At 51.1% G+C, this 24,322-nt stretch overlaps 1 protein-coding gene across 3 annotated transcripts in view; it reads left to right on the forward strand.

Moving 5' to 3' along the window:
* SAFB2 (scaffold attachment factor B2) overlaps nucleotides 1-22,224 on the forward strand; it is a 37,336-nt gene extending 15,112 nt beyond the window's left edge. For 2 of the 3 annotated variants that reach the window (XM_003914714.4, XM_031660087.1), the window contains 12 exons: nucleotides 3,945-4,094; nucleotides 4,188-4,300; nucleotides 8,789-8,919; nucleotides 10,169-10,260; nucleotides 13,569-13,705; nucleotides 14,895-15,182; nucleotides 16,191-16,331; nucleotides 17,415-17,460; nucleotides 18,784-18,914; nucleotides 21,247-21,359; nucleotides 21,460-21,526; nucleotides 21,826-22,224. In XM_003914714.4, the coding sequence (XP_003914763.1) occupies nucleotides 3,945-4,094; nucleotides 4,188-4,300; nucleotides 8,789-8,919; nucleotides 10,169-10,260; nucleotides 13,569-13,705; nucleotides 14,895-15,182; nucleotides 16,191-16,331; nucleotides 17,415-17,460; nucleotides 18,784-18,914; nucleotides 21,247-21,359; nucleotides 21,460-21,526; nucleotides 21,826-21,982 (1,566 nt within the window). In that variant the 3' untranslated portion in view covers nucleotides 21,983-22,224. The remainder of the gene's footprint in view (nucleotides 1-3,944; nucleotides 4,095-4,187; nucleotides 4,301-8,788; nucleotides 8,920-10,168; nucleotides 10,261-13,568; nucleotides 13,706-14,894; nucleotides 15,183-16,190; nucleotides 16,332-17,414; nucleotides 17,461-18,783; nucleotides 18,915-21,246; nucleotides 21,360-21,459; nucleotides 21,527-21,825) is intronic. The other variant, XR_002518861.2, reaches the window with a different exon arrangement.
* Nucleotides 22,225-24,322: the final 2,098 nt, after the last annotated feature.

Here is a 24,322-nt window from a genome sequence, read left to right on the forward strand (position 1 = left end):
GACAGGACCCAGAGAAAGCATTTAGTTCAGTTTTTATCTTAACAGTCTGTGTGTTCAACAAGGGCTTAGGAAATTCTTATAACCATAAATAATCTGTTTCTTCAGTTACTTTTTTGACTTCACTCAGACACTGATGATTAAGCAGAAGTAAACATACATGGTCACTGTCATCACAGATTTTTTAGTCTGATGGGAAAAAGACCGTTTAAGAAATAAACACATATGTGTTGTGATGAGCCTATTAAGGAAGGTTAGAGTACGCTATCAGTATGTGGGGGAGACCATGTTTAGATTCGGGAGACAGCTTCAGCAGACCTCGCTGAAAAAGTGACGTTCAGCCGAGACGTGAGTGATAGAGTTGGCCTTGCCTGTGGGTCTCAGCTCTGGACAAAAACAGGAGGACGTAGGAAGGCCAGAGGGGCAGGACACCACTCGGCTACTTGACTGAAGCATGCAGAGGCTGCTGTGACAAGCTCCAGGGCGGATGGCACTGCCCAGGGATGGGGACGTACAAGCTTAGTATGGTGCCTCCTCTCATTTGGGTTTTGTCTGTCAGAAGAAATGTCCTTGTAAGGATGATTAATTTGATGGTAAGGTAGAATGACGTCATCATTGGCTTCAGCTGTGATATGGGAAGTGGCGTCTGTGTTTCTGTGAGGAGAGTCTTTTGTCCCTTTGGCCCTGACACATTCAGGCAGAGTCTCGACTCCTCCATTTGTGTGGTCTAAACCACAGGACGTCAGAGTCTGATGGGAACCTCGAGCGTGTGGGTTCCACCTTGTCATTTCATAGTTGGGGCCATGAGGTCCAGAGACGGGGAATGCCTTACTCAGGTTGACCCACTGAGTCAGAGATGGGTCAGAGAGCAGGACTCCTGTGTTTTGGGGAAACGTTCACTCTGTGCGCCAGTGCTGGTGGGGCTGGCGTTGAATCTGCTATCTTGCTGTTTTCTGTTCATGATGTTTGTTCATTTATCTCTTTTTCCCATTTATCTGCCGCCTTGTGGGTCGAGTCCTTTGATGACTGATGGCTTATTTACTCTCTTTGTCATTGTGGTTTACTGGCTGCTTGTAGGATTACAGTACACATCTTCCCTTACAGTCTGTCTGCAAGTGGTGTTCTGTTGGGTTCAGTGTAATGCGAGAACTATCCGCGGGAATATACTTGCATTTCCCCTCCTGTCGATCTTTGTGATGTTATTGTCATACAGTTTACTTCTCTTGAAGAAGTCACCCAATATTTTGTTGGCTTTGACTTGCTGTGGTTTGGCTTTTTTGCTTTGAACAGTTTTTTTTTGTTTGTTTGTTTGAGACAGAGTCTCGCTCTGTCGCCCAGGCTGGAGGGCAGTGGCGCGATCTTGGCTCACTGCAACCTCTGCCTCCCGGGTTCACGCCATTCTCCTGCCTCAACCTCCCAAGTAGCTGGGACTACAGGTGCCCGCCACCATGCCCGGCTAATTTTTTGTATTTTTAGTAGAGACAGGGTTTCACCGTGTTAGCCAAGATGGTCTTGATCTCCTGACGTCGTGATCCGCCTGCCTCGGCCTCCCAGAGTGCTAGGATTACAGGCGTGAGCCACCACGCCCAGCCGAACAGTTATCTTTTAAAGAGACCCAGAAATGACTGGAAAAAATCATGTTCACCTCGCCAGGTGCTCTTCCTTGCTTTTTGTTGTACATCCCGTCGGAGATCATCTTCTTCCCTCCTGAAGGAACTGAAAGTTTCTTGTAGTGTGGGGTTGCTGGTGATGTGTTCTTGTTTCTTTTGCATGTCAGAAAAAGTCTTTACTTTGTCTTCATTTTGAAATAAATTTTCACTGGGTATAGAATTCTAGGTTAACTTGGCCGGGCGCGGTGGCTCAAGCCTGTAATCCCAGCACTTTGGGAGGCCAAGACGGGTGGATCACAAGGTCAGGAGATCGAGACCATCCTGGCTAACACGGTGAAACCCTGTCTCTACTAAAAAATACAAAAAAAAAAAAAAACCTAGCCGGGCGAGGTGGCGGGCGCCTGTAGTCCCAGCTATCGGGGGGGCTGAGGCAGGAGAATGGCATGAACCCGGGAGGCAGAGCTTGCAGTGAGCTGAGATCCGGCCACTGCACTCCAGCCTGGGCGACAGAGCGAGACTCCGTCTCAGGGAAAAAAAAAAAAAAAAGAATTCTAGGTTAACTTAATCCTTGTTCCTTTAGTTTCCAATTTGTCTCTTTTCCTCTGGCTGCTTTTAAGTTTCTTCTGTTTTTTGTTTTGTTTTGTTTTCCCATAGAGACAGGATCTCACTGTGTCGCTCAGGTTGGAGTACAGTGGTGCTCACTGCAGCCTCAACCTCCCAGGCTCAAGCAGTCCTCTCACCTCAGCCTCCTGAGTAGCTGAGACCACAGGCACCACACCACTACACCCAGCTAATTTTTAAAATTTTTGGTAGAGATGTAGTTTCTCCGTGTTGCCCAGGCTGGTGTTGAACAGCTGGCCTCAAGTGATCTACCCGCCTTGGCCTCAGAAAGTGCTGGGATTACAGGCATGAGCCACTGTGCCCAGCCGTCCCGGTAATTTTTTATGGGATGTTGTGAATTGTATTTTGTTGGGTGCTAGTTATACTTGTATCTCTACAAATACCCTTGAGCTTTTTTCTGGTGCACAGCTGAGGTACTTGACACACTTTGGTCCTTGTGGGGCTGTTATGCTAAGTCAGGGTCAAAGTAGCCTTCAGTTTGGGCTGATTTGGTCTCACTACTGGGCAATGCCCTCTGAGTAGTGGGTCTGATGCCCGTGAATTACCAGCCTTTCCACCCTGGCTATTGGGAAGAGCAAACCATTTGTGGCCCTGAGTGCCCCCCAGTGATTGTTCCCTCTGTTCCTTATGAGTGGTGCTGTCCCAGCCTCTGGTTTCCTTGCACACACATGTACTGGGCGGGAGGAGCCCTCTGTGGGTCTCTTCAGCTTGCTCTGTGTGGCTGTGTCCTCTCTGATCCTCAGTTCTGTGGTTTCTCTCTGTCTTGGTCTCAGAATCTCAGTGCTATTTTACCCATCCCCCATTGCCTGGGAACTCCAGGCAGTGAGCAGGGGCAGTCAGGAAGCTCTCAGGGATCGCTGTCTCGGGCAGCCTGATGTCCAGGATCTGAAAACCGTCATGGCCTACGTTTCATCACGTTTGTCAGTTGTTTCAGGCAGGAAGACAATGCTTAGTTCTCCCGTCTCGGCCAGAAGTGGAAGTCCTTTCCCCATGGGAACATTCCCGACAGTCCGGGTCTGAGTCAGAGCTGTTCTCAGGCCCAGCTGGAGTGGATGGGTGCGTTGCTTAGTAGCCCCACAGCTGTTCGTGGGCACAGTGGAAATAGAGAAAACGATGTGGATGGGTAGGACTTCTGGTTATTAGTTATGAGTAATGAAGTTTAATGGTTTTATAACCTTGCATGTTTGTGTGTTTTCATTGTGATGACTGATCTTGTATTAAAAGCAATTGTATTTAGTGGCTGGGTACGGTGGCTCACGCCTGTAATCCCAGCACTTTGGGAGGCCGACTGGGGTAGATCACTTGAGGTCAGAAGTTGGAGACCAGCCTGGCCAACATGGGGAAACTTCCATCTCTACTAAAAACACAAAAATTAGCTGGGCGTGGTGGCCAGTGCCTGTAATCCCAGCTACTTGGGAGGCTGAGGCAGGAGAATTGCTTGAACCCAGGAGACAGAGCTTGCAGTGAGTTGAGATCAGGACACTACACTCCAGCCTGGGTGACAGAGTGAGACTATGTCTCAAAAAAAAAAAAAAAAAAGCAATTGTATTTGGATAGGTCAGGATTAATTGGAACCAATTCAGTAACTAATAGTGGAAAAGTACTAATATGGGGAGAGGTGACAAATAGTGAAAATGATTCTGATTGTCAGGTAATAACTTTAGCAAGTTGTGTGGTCATTTGTAAGAGACAGTAAGAGTGCCCTTTTTCATGAAGGTTGTTGGGGCCAAAGTGGTAACAAACGCCCGCAGCCCGGGAGCTCGATGCTATGGATTCGTCACCATGTCAACATCCGACGAGGCGACCAAGTGCATCAGCCATCTCCACAGGACTGAGCTGCATGGACGAATGATTTCCGTAGAGAAGGTGAGGCAGTTCTCGTCTATGATAACTCGCAAATGGAGTTTGCAAGTGAGAAGGCCTGGGCCACACATCATTTCTGTCTGTATTATATTTTAGGCCAAAAACGAGCCTGCTGGGAAAAAGCTTTCCGACAGAAAAGAGTGCGAAGTGAAGAAGGAAAAATTATCGAGTGTCGACAGACATCATTCTGTGGAGATCAAAATTGAAAAGTAAAGTGAATTTTCAAACCTCCTCTTGGAATCCGTGGGAGGAGGGCAAGGGCAGCCACCGTGGGCCTTGAAAAACACACTCTGTCCCCACCTCTACCCACGCAGCCTTTCCAGCTTCCTGCTGGAGTCTCAGCTGATTTTTGTGTTCTGCTGCCACTTAAATATTCAGCTTTATTTATTTATTTTTTGGAGACAGGGACTCACTCTGTCACCTAGGATGGAGTGCAGTGGCACTGCAGCTCCACCTTCCAGGCTTAAGTGAGTCTCCTACTCCAGCCTCCCAAGTAACCGGGACTACTGCAGGCATACACCACCCAGCCAGGCTACTTTTAGCATTTTTTGTAGAGACGTGGTTTCGCCACGTTACCAAGGCTGGTCTCAAATTCTTGAGCTCACGTGATCTGCCCGCCTTGGCCTCTCAAAGTGCTGAGATTACAGGTGTGAGCCACCACGCACTGCCAATCTTCAGCTTTCTGTTTAAAGCTATTTAACAAAGTAGTCCATGTCTTTAAAAAGTGGATGCAGATGATCCTCAGCATGTATTTGTGTCCTGACAAGTGATTAGCCTTTTGAAAAATCAGTATACACAAAATGGAAGAATACTATTTTGTATGTCCTTTTCCATATTCTGGTCCCTTGTACAGCCTCTCAGACCTTGGAATCATTTCCTCATCCATGTTGATTTTCATGTAGTTCTCACTTACTAATCACAGCAACTGTCATAAACCCAGTTTTTCAAAGATAAAGCATCATCCAAAGGAATGTAGCCTGGTCTAGTGTTGCAGTGAATGACTTTGAGCAAGTAGTTGGTTGGTGCTGTGTCTGACAGATGGCAAGTATTGCTGTGTTTACTTCAAAATTAAAAATATCCCAAGGCACCCTGTGAGTTCACGGTGGCACCCTGGGGTATGTTGGCCTAGTGGTTGGGAACCATGGGTCTGAGGTTCTATTTTTATAAAGGGGTGATTTATATCGAATCAAAATGGAGGTAGGGACAGCTCTTTCAAGGCAGGTGTGGCTTATTTATATATATATATATATTTTTTTTTTTTTTTTTTTTTTTTTTTTGAGGCGGGTCTGGCTCTGTCGCCAGGCTGGAGTGCAGTGGCGGGATCTCAGCTCACTGGAGCTCGCCTCCCGGGTTCACGCCATTCTCGGCCTCAGCCTCCCGAGTAGCTGGAGTTCTGAAGCCCGCCACCTCGCCCGGCTAGTTTTGTATTTCTTAATAGAGCCGGGGTTTCTGCCCGTGTGTTATGGGATGGTCTCGATCTCTGACCTGTGATCCTTCGGCCTCCCAAAGTGCTGGGATTACAGACTTGAGCCACCGAGCCCGGCCGGCTTATTTATATTTTTAACACAATTGTAGGCTTTTGAGAAGGTAGATTTTGGTGGTGTATCTGATCAGGGCAATGTCTCAGAAGGCTGAGTGTCTGCCTTAAGTTTACATTGTCAATGCAGTTTAGAGGGTAAACATGTCTGTGGATATAGTTGAACTGGGTTTTTGAAGATGTAATTACCAATTTACATCATGGCCAAATTGGAATTATTATATTTAATTGGAATTATTATTTTTAAAAAGCATTTTACTTTTTGAGATGGGTCACCCAGGCTGGAGTGCAGTGACGCAATCATGGCTCACTACAGCCTCGACCTCCCAAGCCCAAGTGATCCTCCCACCTCAGCCTCTCTAGTAGCTGGGGCTACAGGCATGGACTACCACTCCCTGGTAATATTTAAATTTTTGATAGAGACAGGGTCTTGCTCTTTTGCTCAGGTTGATTTCCACCCTGGCCTCAAGCAATTCTCCCACCTTGGTCCTGCAAAAGACTAGGATTATAGGCGTGAGCTGCTGCACCTGGCCCCAAGTTGCAATAAGTAGGCCCCTGAGTAATGGGTGTCAGATGAACCTTCATGAACTTGGAGGGGGGCGGGGGGTTGGTGAGCACTCTAATTTAATCAGCAACTTCAAAAAGACACATCCCATCAGCATTGCTGAGAAAAAAAAAGTCTGTATTGGTGGAAGATGGGGAACTGTTGTTGCAGGTTTGCGGTATTCTTGGTATCTTGTGTTTCATTCATTGCTTTTCTGTATTTGTGGGAAAGGTGGTAATAATTAGCTAACAGTATGGCATGGTCCTGTGGCCAGCATTGGGAATGCAGCAGTTTTCTCGGTCCTTGCAGTAGCCCTGGGAGGCACGTGCTCTATGTAGGAGAGGATACAGGCCTAGAGAGGGGAACACGTCCTGCCTGAGTTTGCTGGGAAACGGCAAGGCTGGGATTCAACCTATGAAGGTTGCTCGGAGCCCCATGGCTCTTAACTGGGTGATGAACTTAAGACCTTTAAGACCAAACTTCCTGCAGGTTGTTTGCCTAGGAGGTTGAGCATTTTAAAATTTGTTTTGACCTTATTTTTTCCTTCAAATTGACACCTTCATTAGCCTTTCCTTCTGTTTGAAGGATTTCTAGATTGGTGATCGGTCTTGTGAAATAGAGAAGCTTTCCAAAGAAGGGAAGAAGAGGGGCTCGCCTTTGCCGTCTTGGATGAGTGCTGGTTTTTATACAGTTGTTATCCAGAAAGCACATGTAAATGTCAGGTGTAATCCCAGCACCCAGGGATGATGCTTTTTGTCAGATATCCTTCCAGTCTTTTCTCTAGCACATATATTGATCTACTAGAAGGAAAGCAGATGAATAAACACAGAATCTTGTGCGGCAGGTGAAAGGAGCCAACCCCCCACCCCCGCCCCGTCCCGTCCTGCCCCGTCGCAAGCTCATGAAGGCTCATCTGACACCCATTACTCAGGGGCCTACTTATTGCAACTTGGGGACAGATGCAGCAGCTCACGCCTATAATCCTAGTCTTTTGCAGGACCAAGGTGGGAGAATTGCTTGAGGCCAGGGTGGAAACTAACCTGAGCAAAAGAGCAAGACCCTGTCTCTATCAAAAATTTAAAAATTACTTGGAAGTGGTAGCCCACGCCTGTATCCAGCCACCTCCTTTTTATTCCCCCTGAGTTCTGTCTCAGGATCTAAAGACCCTTCTTTTTTTTTTTTTTCCTTTTTCTGTTTTTTGAAATGGAGTCTCTCTCTGTTGCCAGGCTGAAGTGCAGTGGTGCAATCGCGGCTCACTGCAACCTTCGCCTCCTGGGTTCTAGCAGTTCTCCTGCCTTGGCCTCCCGAGTAGCTGGGATTACAGGCATGCGCCACCACACCCGGCTAAATGTTTTTGTGTTTTTAGTAGGGATGGGGTTTCACCATGTTGGCCAGGCTGGTCTCAAACTCCTGACCTTGTGATCCATCTGCCTCGGTCTCCCGAAGTGCTGGGATTACAGGCATGAGCCACCATGACCAGCCTAAAGACCCTTCTTTAAAGCATACCATGAGGTAACAAAAGTAAGCTGTAGAGCAGTATATGAAGTATGACCTCGTTCATGTCACGCCTAAGACACTCTATAAAACGTCACCGTAGATCACCGCAGTCAGGCAGACCCAGTGATTGACAGTAAGGCCGCCCTCGTGGTCGTCATAGGGATGAGGGAGAGGAGATAAGATGATTTACAATAGTCAGTTTTTCTCAAAATGAGTATTATTTTTTTAAAAAAAGACAACTCCATGATGTGGAGGTTGAGAAGGGCAAGGGAGATGGGGCAATTAGAGGCTTCCCTGGCATGGCTGGAGCTCTGCCAGGAACCCTGCCTGGGTCGGTGGGGGAGAGGCCAACAGGTGCTTGCTGGAGGGCCCTGCAGAGGCCTGACTTTCCTGCCTGGACCCTGGCACATTGTTGGTGTTGAGTCAGTGTGCAGTTTAATTGCCTGAGACGAATGGCATTAGGGAACGCGGCAGCTGAGTTTGAGTGGCGAAGATGATTTATTTCACTGCTTAGAAGAAAGTTGCTTTTGGTTGAAATGGCACTTAACACCTTCCCGTATTCACTGGCACATAACACATCATTTAACTCCCTAAAAGTATGTAGTAGTTACTAACCGAGGGGTGTTGGCCTCACGGGTAAATGGCCTGCCACTCTGTGCAGTGGGGGCTTGACGTCCTGCCACTGGGCCTCTATCCTATTGAGGCTATATTGGGAAGAAATGCTTTTCCCTATAAAGCTTATAAACAATGTTCCACACATACATGATGAAACATTAAAGTAAACTTTTTAGAAGTGTTCTCATGTAGTTGGCATGTTTCTCGTCTCCACCTGCACGCCACTCTTGCATGCCAGCCTGTCTGGCATTTTGGAAATGCATCCCCAGGAATTTCATTGTGCATATCCCTCAGTTGAGCAAGTAATAGAAGTGGGAATACGGCCTGTATCTAAAGAGGAGTATTGTTGTTGTTATGGTTTTCAAATAATTTTTTCCCACCTGATTGCCGCCGGGGTGATTTTGTTTTGCGTGGACATCTGAGTATGTGTGAGTGAGGCTCTGGGTGAGCCGTTCCTGTTACAGAGTCTTGTGAACTCAATTTGATAATCATGTTTTTAAATAGAACCGTAATTAAGAAGGAGGAGAAGATTGAGAAGAAGGAGGAAAAAAAGCCTGAAGACATTAAAAAGGAAGAAAAAGACCAGGATGAGCTGAAACCCGGACCTACAAGTCGGTCTAGAGTCACCAAATCAGGTGATGAGAGTCTTTTAAGTGCTAGGGGAAGGGTAAGGCCCAAGGCCTGGCACGGGTGGTGAGTAGGTGGGGTTCCGAGGGAAGATGAGGACAGCAAGCTCTGGTGACATGGCTGTTTGGCTGTTCATATGTCACCGTTGAAGAAACAAGTCTGTTGATGAAATGGCTTAAAGGAGTTTCCATACAACATCAGGAATCCAGAAGTGCTTGGGACTCAGGGCTTGACGTGTATTGCTGAACTCAGCTGCCTGAGTTCTGGCTTTCTCAGGGCCTTTGGCTTATTGTAGTGTGGGATTCGCAAGAGTGAGTTGTCCAAGTTTCTTGTAACTAACCTGATGCTATTTTGCAGGTGTGCAGTCAAGTTTTTCCCACATTATGTTAAAGCTGGAGGTAGTAAAAATACAGAGAAAACTGAAACCTCCAAGCATCTGTTGAAGTGGTTGTATTTGGACGATGCCACTTCTGTTGTCATTTTGTAAAAGTTCATTGTGCTGTACACCTTTGAATCTCTATAAGACTCAGAATGTTTTGTGGCAAAAAAAAATAAGCCAACTCCACCTCCCCCATCAAGGAAGAAAAAAAACAGAAACAAAACCCAGCCATCTGGAGCATTGAAATTTGGTACAGCACATTACAAGCTGGATCTTCAGCTCTCGGGCTAATTTACCCTGAGTCTCATGAGGAACGTGTTTTTAAAATGTTCCTCAAGTATTATAAATCTCCCCAAATAAGTCATTGTTCCAGTGCTTAGAGCCTGGTGGTTCTGTTGTCAGGAGAGAGAATTGGTTGGGAAACCTTTATTGCTGGAAATGAATGGAGGGAAGCCCACCCGTCTGGCAAGGCACTCCCTCAGAGCTGCAGTGTGATTCTGAGCACAGACTGGATACTGCAGAGCTTCACAGAACGTCAGGGAGTAGTGACAGCATAGATCAGCTCCAGAGCTGTGTGGGTTTAGTGTGGAGGGTCACAGAGGGCTCTGCGGGACGGCTGTGCCTATGTGCGTGCTGCAGGTTTAAGCTGTAGGTTGGGAACAGGTCCCTCCAGTTGTACAAAGACCCGTGAGGGTGCCCCCGTTGTGCTGTGCCCGCGTTACTGTGTCGCTCACAATAGATGAGAAATAGAGGCTCCCAAGGCTGGTGTCAGTCACTTGACTCACGCCTTGTGTGTCCAGAGTCCATCAGAGCGCTGTTTACTACGGGAAGTTGGGGCGTCCACAGGTTTTCATAGTTTGCTGTGTTTTGTCCTGAAGGAAGCAGAGGAATGGAGCGGACGGTTGTGATGGATAAATCGAAAGGAGAGCCTGTCATTAGCGTGAAAACCACCAGCAGGTCCAAAGAGAGAGTGAGTATTGCCTCCGCCATCTCAGGGCCAGCTGTTTCTCACGATGGCTCCACGACCCGTTTGATTCGCATTATGAAAACAATGCTGTTTCGCCTTTAAAATCTTAAAAGAGTTCTTTGAAGTTTGTAGGAGGCATGATAATTGTGTAGATTGTAGATACAGACACACACGTGAATCCCGGCGCTTTCTGCAGAGCAGTGCTCCTCCGTGTTTGCTTCCCTCCATGTGCTGGCCCCGTACTGGCTCCTGACTGGGATGTGCCGCCTTCCGACAGAGCATCGATTCACACAGCAGCTCCACCATAGGCTAGGATGGGCCAGTCCCAGGCTTTTCAAGCTGGGAGGCAGGTCCTTCTCTTTGGTTGACTTAATAGCAGGTTACTTTCTTTCATTGATTTTCTAGTTTCTATTAAATTAACCAAAAAGGTAGAGACCAGCCTAGGACAGAGTGTTGGTCATGTTACCAGATCAAGAGCTGCCTCTTGAGTTGTGCTCACAACTAGACGAAATAGCATCTCATTTGCGTTTTTCACTCTGGAAAACAATAAAAACCTCTGCTTCCCAGCTGCAGGTTCTAGCTAAGATGTTCGTGAGGTGACTGTGCTTTTTTAATGAACGCAGAGTTCACCGTATTCAGCCAGGACCACTTTGTGTGGTTAAGACTTAAGTTTTTTTTTGTTTTTTTTTTTGAGACGGTGTCTTGCTGTGTCGCTCAGGCTGGAGTGCAGTGACGTGATCTCGCTCATTGCAGCCACTGCCTTCTGGGTTCAAGCGACTCTCCTGCCTCAGCCTCTTGAGTAGCTGAGATTACAGGCACGCACCACCACACCAGGCTAATTTTTGTACTTTTAGTAGAGACGGGATTTTGCCACATTGACCAGGCTGGTCTCCAACTCCTGACCTCAAGTGATCCACCAGCCTCAGCCTTCCAAAGTGCTGGGATTACATGGGTGAGCCACCGCGCCCAACCAAGACTTAGTTTTTAAAATGAACATTTGGATTTTATAAAGTATCAATTCCTAATGTCATTTTTCACATGAAAATCATAAGATACAGAGAAATCTAGAGTAGAACATTGAAAAAGACCCATAATCTTACCCCCATGTCACTGTGATGTTGAAAAATAAATAGTGACCACATGTGCATGATTAAAACATCTGGTCAGCTCGGGGAGATGCAGCACGGGCATACTAAAGCCTCCGTGTGTCCGGCTGGGCTCCTCGGCTTCCTCTGCACACAAGTTCCCTGTGCGTGCCGTGGGACCACAGACAGAGGATGTGCTGGAGCTTGCATTTTTTGTGTAATATGCCATGGAGGTCTCTACATACAGACATGTAGGTTTGGCCTTTTTCCTTTTTGCTTTTTTTTCTTTTTGCTTTTACATTTTTTTTTAAATTTTATGGATAATAATTATCTATTAAAAAATAAAGGGTGGGGTGTCTCACTTTGTTGCTTAGCCTGGCTTCAAGTGATTCTCTCGCCTTGACCTTCCAAACTTGCTGGATTACAGGTGTGAGCCACTAGCCCCAGCTTCTTTTAACTTTTAAATTTTGAAATGAAGTGCTATTCAGAAAGGTTGTGAAGGGGACTCCTGCGTGTGTTGCACCTGCCAGGTCACTAGTAAGTGGCTAAGCTGGCCTGAGAACCCAGGAGTGCTGGCACTGTTGCCTGCTGTGCTGCCCACTGTGCGGTGGTACGTGGGCACCTGTCCCCTTCTTACTCCACTGCAGTGTGTGTAAGACATCTGCTCGTCTCATAGGCAAAGCGTGCCATCAAAGTGCTGGGTGATGTCTCCCTGTGTGTGTATGCCCCTTCCTCCCCAGCCTGCATTTTATTAATAATTGGTGTAATGTCTCCGCCTTGACCTTTACCTGTCTTTCTGTTGGCTTGGTTTGTCTTTCATTGCTTGCTCTTTCTCTCCTATGGGAACTAATTAGGAAAATAAGCTGAGTAGCTTTTTAACAATGTCATTTCCCAAGCCCCTGCCCCAGAGATTCTGTGTGGATCAGCAGGAGGCCTCAGGTTCTGTGGTGTTTAAAAGCTTCCTGGGAGGGTCTGGTGTGTAGCTAGTTTGGGTGAGGCCTTGGAGAACCTTGAAATGGGAGTCAGTCATTACAGCTCTGAGCTTTATGCCACAGATAGAAAATTATGAATGTAGGCTGGGTGCGGGTGGCTGACGCCTGTAATCCTGGCACTTTGGGAGGATGAGGCAGGCGGATCACTTGAACTCAGGAGTTTGAGACCAGCCTGGACAACAGGACGAAACCCTGTCTCTACAAAAATAGAAAAATTAGGCATGGTGGTGTGCACCTGTGGTCTCAGCTACTCAGGAGGCTGAGGTGGGAGGATCACTTGAGCCTGCAGTGAGCCGTTGCACTCCAGCCTGGGCAACAGAACCAGACTGGGTCTCAAAAAAACCAAAAACCTACACAAAATAAATTACAGACATTGGCTATTAGTGTTCTGTACCTTATTAGGAGCACCATTTTGCATTAAAGCATTTTGGCATATTCTATTTATTTATTTATTTATTTATTCATTTGAGACGGAGTCCTGCTCTGTTTCCCAGGCTGGAGTACAGTGGTGCGATCTCAGCTCACTGGCACCTCCGCCTCCCAGGTTCAAGTGATTCTTTTGCCTCGGCCTCCTGAGTAGCTGGGATTACAGGCATGCGCCACCACGCCTGGCTGACTTTTGTTTTTTTACTTGAGATGGGGTTTCACCATGTTGGTCAGGCTGGTCTTGAACTCCTGATGTCGTGATCTGCCCACCTCGGCCTCCTGAAGTGCTGGGATTACAGGCGTGAGCCACTGCGCCTGGCCTGGCATATTCTATTTAGAGCTGTCTGCCTGAGTCCTGAGCCAGCAGTTGAGATGTGAAACATGCAGTCTGCCCTCCAGCTGTCCAAACAGCCGGCCTGACTGCTGTCCCCCTCTGAACTAATGGCCACAGTGGCCCTGTGCGGATGTGCCCCATGGCTCTCAGAGGCCTAGGTTTGCTTTGGATTATGTGAGTCCTTGGCTGTGCTATGCTAGAAAAACTGTGCCTGTAGGTTTTTTGAGGCATGGGCCAACCTCTTCTCTTCCATGAATGCCCCTTGACATTTGAAAGCAGGATTCTGGATTAGGCAGTAAAACGCAAACTTGGAGGGAAGCAGCCTATGCCTGGGCCTCTGGTCTGGAGACCACAGCCTTCCATCTACACCATGTGGGGCCAAAGAATCTTAGTCTCATCCACACGTGCATAATCTCCATTGTGTGTTTGTTGCAATCATTTTCCTGACATTAATAAACCAGTTTTGGTAAACAGAGCTCCAAGAGTCAGGATCGCAAGTCAGAAAGCAAAGAAAAGAGAGACATCTTGTCGTTTGATAAAATCAAAGAACAAAGGGAGAGAGAGCGCCAGAGGCAGCGGGAACGGGAGATCCGAGAAACGGAGAGGCGGCGGTGAGTGGAGCTGGGTGGGGTGGTGGGCTGGTGGTTTCCTCTGGGGGTGGCTGTCCTTCTCCCAGCTGTACTTGGAGTGAGGAGTCTGTGTGCCCGAGAGCCAGTGCCTGGGCTGGCGGGTGTTGTGCTTCGCCTGGGTCCTTGAGGCGCAGGGGCCAGCACCTGTTCACACATGAGCTGCCAGACATGCCAGGTGGCATGAAAGTCATCAAAGGGCCAGGTGCAGTGGCTCACACCTGTATCCGAGCACTTTGGGATGCCAGGGCCAGAGGATCACTTGAAGCCAGGAGTTCGAGACCATCCTAGGCAATGTAGCGAGACCCCCACCTCTACAAAATATTTAAAAATTAGCTGGGCATGGTAGCGTGCACTTGTAGTCCCAGCTACTCAGGAGGTTGAGGTGGGGGGATCGCCTGAGCCCAGAAGCTCAAAGCTGCAGTGAGCCGTGATCACAACACTGCACTCCAGACTGGGTGACAGAGTGAGACCCTGTCTTGAAATGAAGTCAGGGAGGCCCTTTACAGTATATGGGGTTTGGCTATGTTGCCAGGCTGATCTTGAACTCCTGGGCTCAAGCAATCCTCCTGCGTCAACCTCCCTAAGTGCTGGATTACAGGCTGAGCCTTCTGCTGGCTCAAAGTCTATTTTTGCCCCTCCTCTGGTGTTGGACCTTGGCTGGTGCGCAAAACCCAGCCGTGTGTGGCTTGGATGGGATGGGATGGTCCCTGGGTGCTGAAGTCTCGGTCTTCCCTATTGAAACCTCTCACACAAGGTCAGAAACTGCAAGCCGAGTCCAGTTGTCATTTTGCCACGGCTCCATTCTGGGCTGTGGTCTCGAAGGTTTGTCCCTCTCTGCCTTGACATTCGGCGTTTTCATGTCGGGATACCCGGCGTTCTCTTGTCACTTTTCCTCAAATATTGCTAAGTAAAGCAAAAGCTGTGCTCATAGCATTTGGAAAATGTTCTTGAGCGAACCTAGAAATGTTGCCAGCTGTGCTGCCTTTGCTTTTCTTGAGGTGACTTTCTTAAGTAAGGTAACCCTCTGCACGCGCAGCTTTAGGGAAGCCCGGTGAGCTTTTGGATCCAATTTTTTTTTTTGCTTCCAATTCACACCCAGTTTTGGGCACCGGGCTTTTTCTCCGTGGAGGCTCACACAGGGGGTTCAGGGCAGCCTCGCCTGTCCCCGCAGGGAGCGCGAGCAGCGGGAGCGGGAGCAGCGCCTCGAGGCCTTCCATGAGCGGAAGGAGAAGGCCCGGCTGCAGCGGGAACGCCTGCAGCTCGAGTGCCAGCGCCAGCGGCTGGAGCGGGAGCGCATGGAGCGGGAGCGGCTAGAGCGGGAACGCATGCGCGTGGAGCGTGAGCGCAGGAAGGAGCAGGAGCGCATCCACCGCGAGCGCGAGGAGCTGCGGCGCCAGCAGGAGCAGCTGCGCTACGAGCAGGAGCGGCGGCCGGGGCGGAGGCCCTACGACCTGGATCGGTGAGTCCTGCCCAGAGCGCGGGCAGGACGGAGGCCAGCGTGGCAGCGGTGTTCACCCTTCCAACAGAACAGCGGCTTCCCTTCCGTCCCGGGAGGGGGGCGGGAGGGGGAGAATGAAATTTGATATGGAGCATGCGCCCTGGGGACTCCCTGTAGCTCTCACTGGCTGCTGCAGGTTTATTAGTTCACTGTCACCGCTCGAGGCTGTGTAGCATCTCCCCCAACTTGAGTTATTCTGGGAAACTTGATGGCTGCCACTTGCTGAAGGGTTTGTGATGCTTTTCCTCTCCACTTCCCCGTGGAGCATAACTGTTCTCTGTCTTATGAGACAACCAAATGCCCATTAGGCCCAAGTTGGCCACCGCTGTCTCTGCCAATCTCGTGTCCTTGTAGACAGAGAGACAGAGCAGGCGCTGTGGAAAAGGAAATTGCCTTTGGTTTAGAAAGTAGGTTTATTGGTCTCTAGCTACCTGGAACAGCTTAATTGACAGTCACCTGTCACCCCACTCTCCATGAGCCTAGTTTTCTGGTAAAAATCAAGAAGATAATTGGATGCCATCCGGAGCTGTGTGTAGTTCACTATCACCTCATCTAATTCTCTTTGCTTTTGCAAGAAACTCAGAGGGAGATTCGGGCTCCCGTGGAAGGCAGGGAAAGTAAAAGTGTGGCAACTCGAATGCTATTCCAGAAGAATCAAATATTTCATTTCACTTGCATTTGTGCTCATGAGTGGGGATCAGGGTATTAACAGTCTCATGAGACAATGAGCTCACAGCAGTGCTCCTTTCGGGACTGTTGGATGAGAATACAAGTGTACCTCTCGGCTGTTAATGGGGGATTTAATTTATCAAATCAAAGCAATGATGATCGAGTGTTTAGAGATAAGCCCTGCAGGGCATTTTAAACGATACTGGGTCTGGGGAGAGAGCTCCCCTCCCCACCTCCACCTCCTTCCTTTTTCTCCTCCTTTCATAAATGGAATTTGCATTCTTTTAAAATAAAAACCAGACGAGATGATGCCTATTGGCCAGAAGGAAAGCGTGTGGCGATGGAGGACAGATACCGCGCGGACTTTCCCCGGCCGGACCACCGCTTCCACGATTTCGATCATCGAGACCGGGGCCAGTACCAGGACCACGCCATCGACAGGTCAGCGGTCCCGTCCCCTCCTTTAGCCACAGTCATTGTGGGCACTGGCGCATCCAGCTGACCTCATTCTCAGCCCAGTGCAGGGGTTCCTGTGTGCTCTGAAGCCTCGTTTACTTCTGAGATGCACAATGGGTGACTCTGACCTTGCCCAGAACTTGAGCGAGTTGCTGGAATTGGCGGCCGTTTACAGAATCCCCAGCTTGCCTCATGGGAAGGCATCTCAGAGCTTGTTCCAGCATGGCCAGGAGGGACCTGGGTGGAGGCCCCCCGACACCGAGCTCTCTTGTGAGGCAGCGATGTTTGTCAGCACAACCTTGTTCTGGGTTTCATAGCTTCCTGGGAGGTCTCTCCATAGCTGCTCCCCCTCTCCGTTGGCGCCGCTAAGGAGAGGCGTGACCTGAGGCATGCTGGGGCTTTGGGGCTTTCGTGCCTGGACAACCAGCAGAGCTTCCTGTGCCCGAGAGCTACCAGAGAATTGATGGAGGACATGCAAAATTTCTCATGAGGCCTGTTTTGCATTTCGAGGGTCTGGGTGGGCTTTTTAGCCTTTTGAAATGAGGAGTACATCTAGTTTATTAAGAAGACAGCACTTGGTTTTCCAGTTTAAAAGTCCTGTCTTTGGGCTCCCCTCAGCTGCACATCTCTGACCCATTTCCCCGTTCATTGGCTCCTTTAGAAGGAGTGTCAGAGTGGGCAGAATGGGAAAGGGAGGCTGAGAGGCCACACTCTTCATTCTGCTGGATTTTGGGGTGGAGTTGGTGTGAATTTTGGCAAGTCCCACGCGTTGGGTCAGACCAAAGATTAGGGATCATTGGAGGCCTCTGTCCCTGTTCCCCTGACTGAGAGCTCTCCGAGGAATCTTAGTTCAGTGAGATCTGTATTCCCTTCTCTTTAGGATCCAACTTTGTTCCTGCCCCCAGAGAAAAGCCTTTCGATTTGAGCTAGCTTTTTGCTTTTTTCCAGGCCAGTTACACTTTTTATGTGATGGGATGGAATAAGTATCCCAGTCGTGAAACTTACCTGACCTACAGAAATGTGTAGTAGTGCCTGGCGCTGTTTGAACAGGATCTTTTCCTTTTGCAGGAGGGAGGGTTCGAGGCCAATGATGGGAGACCACCGGGATGGCCAGGTGAGTAGAGCCCCGATGCCAAGCCCTAGGGCCACTGTGCTGCTGTGCGGGCATAACTCACCATTTCTCATCAGGCGGCCGCTTTATCCCAGAGAGGTGGCAATTTAGCATGTGTGGCGGGTATGGATGTGTGGGTTCTGGCCAGCGACTAGATGCGCAAATATTTAACGGGACGTGGTGGCTCATGCCTGTAATCCCAGCACTGTGGGAGGCTGAGGTGGGTGGATCACCTGAGATCAGGAGTTCGAGACCAGCCTGGCCAACATGGTGAAACCCCTGTGTCTACTAAAAATAAAAAAAATTAGCCGGGCATGGTGGCAAGTGTCTGTAATCCCTGCTGCTCAGGAGCCTGAGGCTGGAGAATTGCTTGAACCCAGGAGGCGGAGCTTGCAGTGAGCTGAGATCGCACCATTGCACTCCAGCCTGGGCAACAAGAGCAAGACTGTCTAAAAAAAAAAAATTGTGCAAATATTTGATTGTTTTTTAATGTGCAAGTTTCTGTCATTTTCAAATATGTCGGGCTTGTTCTTCATTTTATCCAGTAGAAACCTCAAGTGTCTCTTCATTGTCCACTTGCTCAGGGAGCCTTTGGGTCTTGGTGCCTGTAGTGTGCCCCTAAGAACCCAAATGGTGATTGTCATTTAGCCCACATGTGCCAGGGTCGGGGGCATGGGGAGCCTGGGATTCTCCATGTTTCAAGTCCATGCTGGGTGGGCACTGGGGGCTGAAGACCACAAGAGTGGTCCCTAAATCTCTGTGGTGCCATGCGGGTGCCCCGTGCGTGGTGGCAGGGTGTGAGTTCTGAGAAGGCAGCAGCCTGGTGGAGAGGTGGGAGTTGGGTGGCAGAGTAATGGCCTATGGCGACAGGCAGCACCTGCCTGCTTCGTGACTGCTGGCTCCTCTGTGCAGAGTTGGTTGGCCAGGGAGGCAGGAAGTGTGGCCCCGCCAGAGCACAGGGGTGCTGACCCGCCCGAGGGCACTCCTGTGATCAGAAAGGAGGCAGTGCCCAGCTCCTCAGGGAAGACAGGGCTCGGTGACATCTTAGTGGACCTTGAGCAGAGCTGTTGCGGGCAGTAACACCAGGGCTCCCCACGCTCCTGGGGCAGCTCACGGCAGTGATGCAGCTGTAGGGGTGCGAGGAGGGGAGCCAGGGAGCAGAGGGTCAGCGAAGCAGGGCCCACCAGGGCTGAGGCCTCGCCCTGCCGTCTTCTCTTGGCTCTGGCCCACCTGCTGCCCTGGGGCCTTCGGTAGACAGTCCTCCTGGAAGGTGGGCCTATGTGGGTGACGTGGTCAGTGTCACCTTGTCCCTCTCCTGCCTTCCAGCACTATGGAGATGACCGCCATGGCCACGGAGGACCCCCAGAGCGCCACGGCCGGGACTCCCGTGATGGCTGGGGGGGCTACGGCTCCGACAAGAGGCTGAGTGAAGGCCGGGGTCTGCCCCCTCCCCCCAGGTTAGTGAGTGAGCCCCAGTCGGGTGGGGAGCATCTGTCCTAGCCTGGGAAGAGGTTGGTGCCTGGCCGGGCATGTCCCCAAGGTTTGATTTCAGCTAGGGCAGCTTTAGGATGGACTACCACGGGTCCTGCCATTTGAAACTCCTAACTCAGAAAGTCCAGGTTCTCAAGAAGAAAGCACAGAACAGGCTCTCAGGGATGGAGCTGTCCAGATCGCCCAGAATGGCCCATCCCCATTCCCGAGCTGGGGAGCGCCTGCAGTTGTAAATGTCTCAATCACAGGGGCTGCGTTCCCACTGGGAGAGACAGCGCAGAAGCTGTCAGTCCTGCCCTGTCCGTGGTAGAGCGGCCTTGCCCTTGCTGCCACGTTGCCTCTTTACATGTGTCTTCCTCGAGTTTTCTCTCTGACCCCTAGTTGGTCTGGGGTGGGGCTTCTCAACTCTGCCCTGCCTATTAGAATCGCTTATGGGGACCTTCCCCCCAGGACTCAGGGCTGAGGACACTAGGCCAGGTCCTCCATAGGTGTTCAAAGCCACCTTCACCAGCACTGCAGCTGTGGGGGCTGTCCTGAGTCTCGTCAGCATTACTGGGGTACAGGGCTTGTCTGGGAGGACTCTGGGTGCCTCTCTGGTTTCTTTGGCCAGCTGCGGTCACCCCTGCCTGTTTGCCCTATTGCTGCCTGGACTGGCCGTGAGGAGGCTGGTGGCCGGACCACTTTGCAGTTGCCGCCCTGCTTTTCTCTGTGAGATGAGTGTCCTGTCTGTCTCCAGCCCCGGCCCAGGGCTGCCTTGGCCCCTGCCCACTGCCGCAGTGTGGGTTTTGGTCCCCTGTGCTCCCCTGTCCATCCCTCCCTCTACACTGAGAGGCTCTTCCACCTCTGCCAGGGACTTTGACTCGGAGCCGTGCCAAGTGTCCCACCTGAAGCTTCTCCTGCATCTCTGGGCAGCACAGACGGTGGCAGTGCTCTGATCAGTTGGTGTAAAGTGTTCTGGGTGACCTCATTAGCATTCCTGTCCTGTCACTTAGTGGGTTTTGTGGTAAATAACTTGGGAATGTAAATGGGAAACTCAGAACCAAAGACATGGTGAGCAGTGGCTGGGCACGCTCGGGTCACCAAGGGCAGGTGCCACACGCGTGCTTTCCACTCCCTCCAGGGCGGTATTGCGCTTGCCTGGCAGGTGTGTGTTGGGGGCTCCGATGACCCCTCTCGGGCCTGTGGGCTCACTTGGCCTGACTGTCACTGCAGCCGGCAACCCACAGCAGGCAGACACTCATGCAGATTGGGTCTGGCTGCTTTCCTGCACGGCCACTTAGGACTCAGGACACGGGACTCAGATTTTCATCTCCCAGAGTTTCTGTCTGAAACTTTTAAAAAAATAGCTTTCTTGAAGTATAATTCACAGGACACGTACTTCCCGTTTCACGTGTGCAGTCATTGGAGGTTTGCATGTGCGTGGATCTGTGCAGCCATCCCCAAGGCCGATTCCGAAGCATTTTCATCATGTCAGAAGAAACCCTGCTCCTCTTAGCAGCTGCACCCCCTTCTCCCCTGCCCTCGATAGCCACGGGTTCCTTTCTGGCTCTGGATTTGCTGTCTTGAGTCATTTCTTGGCCTGCGCGGTGTGCCTGCTGGGCCTGGCTTCTCCCTAAGTCTCATGTATTGAGGGCTCATCTCCACATGCTGCCTGGGCCAGCGCTTCCGTCCTAGTTAAGGCTGAACACTCCATTGTCCGGACACACCACATGGCGTTATCTGCTAATCAGTCCATGGTCCGGACACACCACATGGCGTTATCTGCTAATCAGTTCATGGGCGCTGGGGCCCATCTCCCTTTGGCTGTTAGGAATGCTGCTGCCAGGAACATTCACGCCCAGATGTCTTTGGTCACGTTTTCATTTCTGTCAGGTGGGACTGGGTTTGCTGGGTCGTGGTAATTCTGCCCTTAACTTTTTGAAGAACCACCAAACTGTTTTCCACAGTGGCCACACCATTTTACATTTCCACCAGCAGTGGACGAGGGTTCTTCCCTTTCCTCGCACCCTCCATGGTGCGTGTTACTGTGTGATTCTAGCATCCCAGCCCGGGGGAGGTAGTGTCTCGCTGTGCCTTGGATTGGCATTTCCAGGTGGCGTTGAGCCCCTTCTCACGTGTTTACTGGCACGTCAGTTTTTGGGGAAATGTCACTTCCCATGATTTGCCCACTCGTCTGCAGCCCTTGCTGTATGGCATGATCCGCCACGCGGCTGAGGTCAGGGTGGATGCGCCTGCTCCCAGCGCGATCCTGGAGGCTCATCAGACGGCTGCATGTCTGCTTTTTTTTTTTTGGCAAAGGGGTGGCCGTGACTGGGGAGAGCACAACCAGCGGCTGGAGGAGCACCAGGCGCGTGCCTGGCAGGGTACCATGGACGCAGGCGCGGCCAGCCGGGAGCACGCCAGGTGGCAAGGTATGGGGCTGGCTCTGGGGACGAGGGTGGCTGTGGCCCCCACACGTGTCCAGGGGCTTCCCCAGGGATGGAGTGTTTGCAGACCCTTCTTCTCTTCTAGGTGGCGAGAGGGGCCTGTCTGGGCCCTCGGGGCCGGGGCACATGGCAAGCCGCGGTGGAGTGGCGGGGTAAGGCGTGTTGTCCGAGGAGGACAGTGGTTTGCTCCTGCTCCTCACTTCCTCTCCCGTTTTTGCATGTTTGATCAGCTGGCTGGGTTGGATGTTTTGAAAACAAAGCAAAAAGCAGCTCTTTGCAATTTATTCAAATAACGCTCTTCAGTTACCTGGAATACAATGTGTGATGATGATTTTTCTCACGTGGAAAAAAAACCCAAGCGCTCTAAAGGCTGCGGGACCGTTACTGAACCCATGTTATGATGAAAACGCTGAGCACTTCAAGGGGAAAAAATGTCTGACTTTGTTCCTAGGCGAGGCGGCTTTGCACAAGGTGGACATTCCCAGGGCCACGTGGTGCCAGGTGGTGGACTGGAAGGTGGCGGAGTGGCCAGCCAGGACCGGGGCAGCAGAGTCCCGCACCCACACCCCCATCCCCCCCCGTATCCCCACTTCACCCGCCGCTACTAAGTCCCACTCACTGCGAGTTTTCAGGTGGGCAGATGCACTGTTGAATCTGGTAGCCAGGGTTCCCTTGAACTTGGGGGATCTTTTTAAAAGCAAAGCAAATCCTGCCACCGTGTTGTAGCTCAATACAATGTGAACTCACTTTTTTTTTTTTTAAATAAATGTGTTCTTGTTCTGCCGTTTTTAAATCAAGGTTTCTGTTAACGAGGCATTCCATTTTCCATTAATAAAGTTTACCATTCGCAGTCTTGCGTGCGTGTGCACGTGCGTGAGTCCTCGTGGCCACAGAGCTCGGGATGGGACCGACCCTTTGCACAGTGGTGTGACCGCATGTTGACTGTTGGCTCTACCAGGCACTGCCAAAGTCTTTTGCCTGCATCATCCTACTGCATTCTCATAACCGCCCCAGGAAGTGGGGCGTCCAGGTCCCCATCATTGGATGATGAAACTGAGGATGGGGAGTCAGCCCGTGGGAACTAGGAATTCTTCAGGGGGTGCTGTGCACCGTGGGGCCCTCAGACCAATCCCTTTACACCAAGCCTGTCTCTGCGTGGGTAGTGGTGAAGGCGTGCCAGGCCCTGGGGAGCCCTCCCCCTGCCACCTCAGTATGGGGCTGTGTCCCATGCTGGTGTGTGGTGGGCTCTTTCGGGAAGGCTGCGTGTGTGGTGGGCCCGCCCTCCACTGGCTGCCAAGTGTGTCCACTCAGTGTCTGCTGCCAGCAGCTGGACAGGAGTGGGACGGTGCTGACTCGGCAATGGGCCCAGGTGGTAGAGCTAGTCCCTCTGTTCTTCTGGAAATGTCTATTTGTCTGCAAAAGTGCATTTGAGTGTGACACTTATTTGCTTCCTTAAAGACTGTGCCGGACGAGGCACCTCACTCGCCAGGGTAGCCCGCAGGCTGCCAGCCCATGCGCGCAGCCCTCCGTGCCAGGTCCCTGCAGGGGCCGACCACTGTGAGCGCAGCTGTCCTCTTCAGAATGGGTACACGAGCGGAGCTGATGCTGGCCAAGGGCGGGGGCTGCAGGCGTCTTGGGGCAGAGGATGGTGCATGGGGTCTGCCTGGTGCCCTCTTGGCAGGAGGGGCAACCCAGCCCGGTGTGGTGGTGTGGTGAGAGTTAACTGGGAGGGCCCCCTACTAGGGACCTCTTTCCCTCCCCTCTGTATCTAGGACAGCCACCCACAGGCCCCTCCTCCAACTGCCGGTTCTGCTGGAGTTCCCCATTCCCCCACTGGGAAGCTAAGTTTTAAAAAAGCCATCTGAAAATCCAGCCCAGCTTGCTGCAGACACCGGAGCATGAAAGGCAGGTTGGCCCTGGCTCTCGGCGTCTTGTCTAGGCCTGAGCCTCCGTGAACGCATTCGGGAGCCTCCCCAACGGCGGCTTCTGGAGTCGTTTTCCAGTGACAGGTGGACTGGGCGCAACGCCACCTCCTTGTTGCACACGGGGGCCTTCGTGGCTTGCCTGTCTACCCCACAAGCCAGAGTCTAGAAATCGGGGTTGAGAGCTTCCCTGTTGGGCAATAAAAGGTAGGCTCAGCCTGCATTGAGGAGGCAGCCTGGGATTGGGAGCAGGCCCTGTTTTGAGATCTCGTCACGGAGCACCTTCCTGGAGATGGGTGTGGCCTCGTGAACTACAAAGCAGCAGCTCAACAACTGCCAGGCCGCCCCATGGGAGTTGGAAAGGGAGCCAATCCCACTGGACATCCTGCGGGGGCAGAAGAGCCCTGCCCTTTTCCTGCGAGCCAGGCCTGGAACCAGCTCTGTTCCACGCAGAAACGAAACACTTGAGTTACCGGGCCTGCTGTCACAAAGCACCATAAACTGGCTGAGGAAGCTCATTGGCTCTCAGTTCTTGAGGCCGGGAGTCTGAGATCTGGGTGTAGGCAGGGCTGCGTCCTTCCCAGGCTCTGTGGCAGAATCCCTCCTGAGCCTCCTAGCTTCTGACCGCTGCCGAGTGCCTCCGGCCGTTCCTTGGCTTGTAAACACATCGCCCAGTCTCGGCCTCCGTCTTCATGGGGCCTTCTTCCTGTGAGCGTGTTTGCGTCCTGGCTTCTGGTTTCCCCTTTCTTTCTTTCTTTTTTTTCTTTGGAGACACAGTCTCACTCTGTCACCCAGGCTGGAGTGCAGTGGCGAGGATCTGGGCTCACTGCAACCTCTGCTTCCCAGGTTCAAACGATTCTCGTGCCTCAGCCTCCCGAGTAGCTGAGATTACAGGTGCCCGCCACCACGGCCAGCTAATTTTTGTATGTTTAGTAGAGACGGGGTTTCACCCTGTTGGCTAGGCTGGTCTCAAACTCCTGACCTCAAGTGATCCACCCGTCTCAGCCTCCCAAACTGCTGGGATTA

The sequence above is a fragment of the Papio anubis genome, chromosome 20 (assembly GCF_008728515.1).
Source record: "Papio anubis isolate 15944 chromosome 20, Panubis1.0, whole genome shotgun sequence".
Taxonomy (NCBI): Eukaryota; Metazoa; Chordata; class Mammalia; order Primates; family Cercopithecidae; genus Papio; species Papio anubis.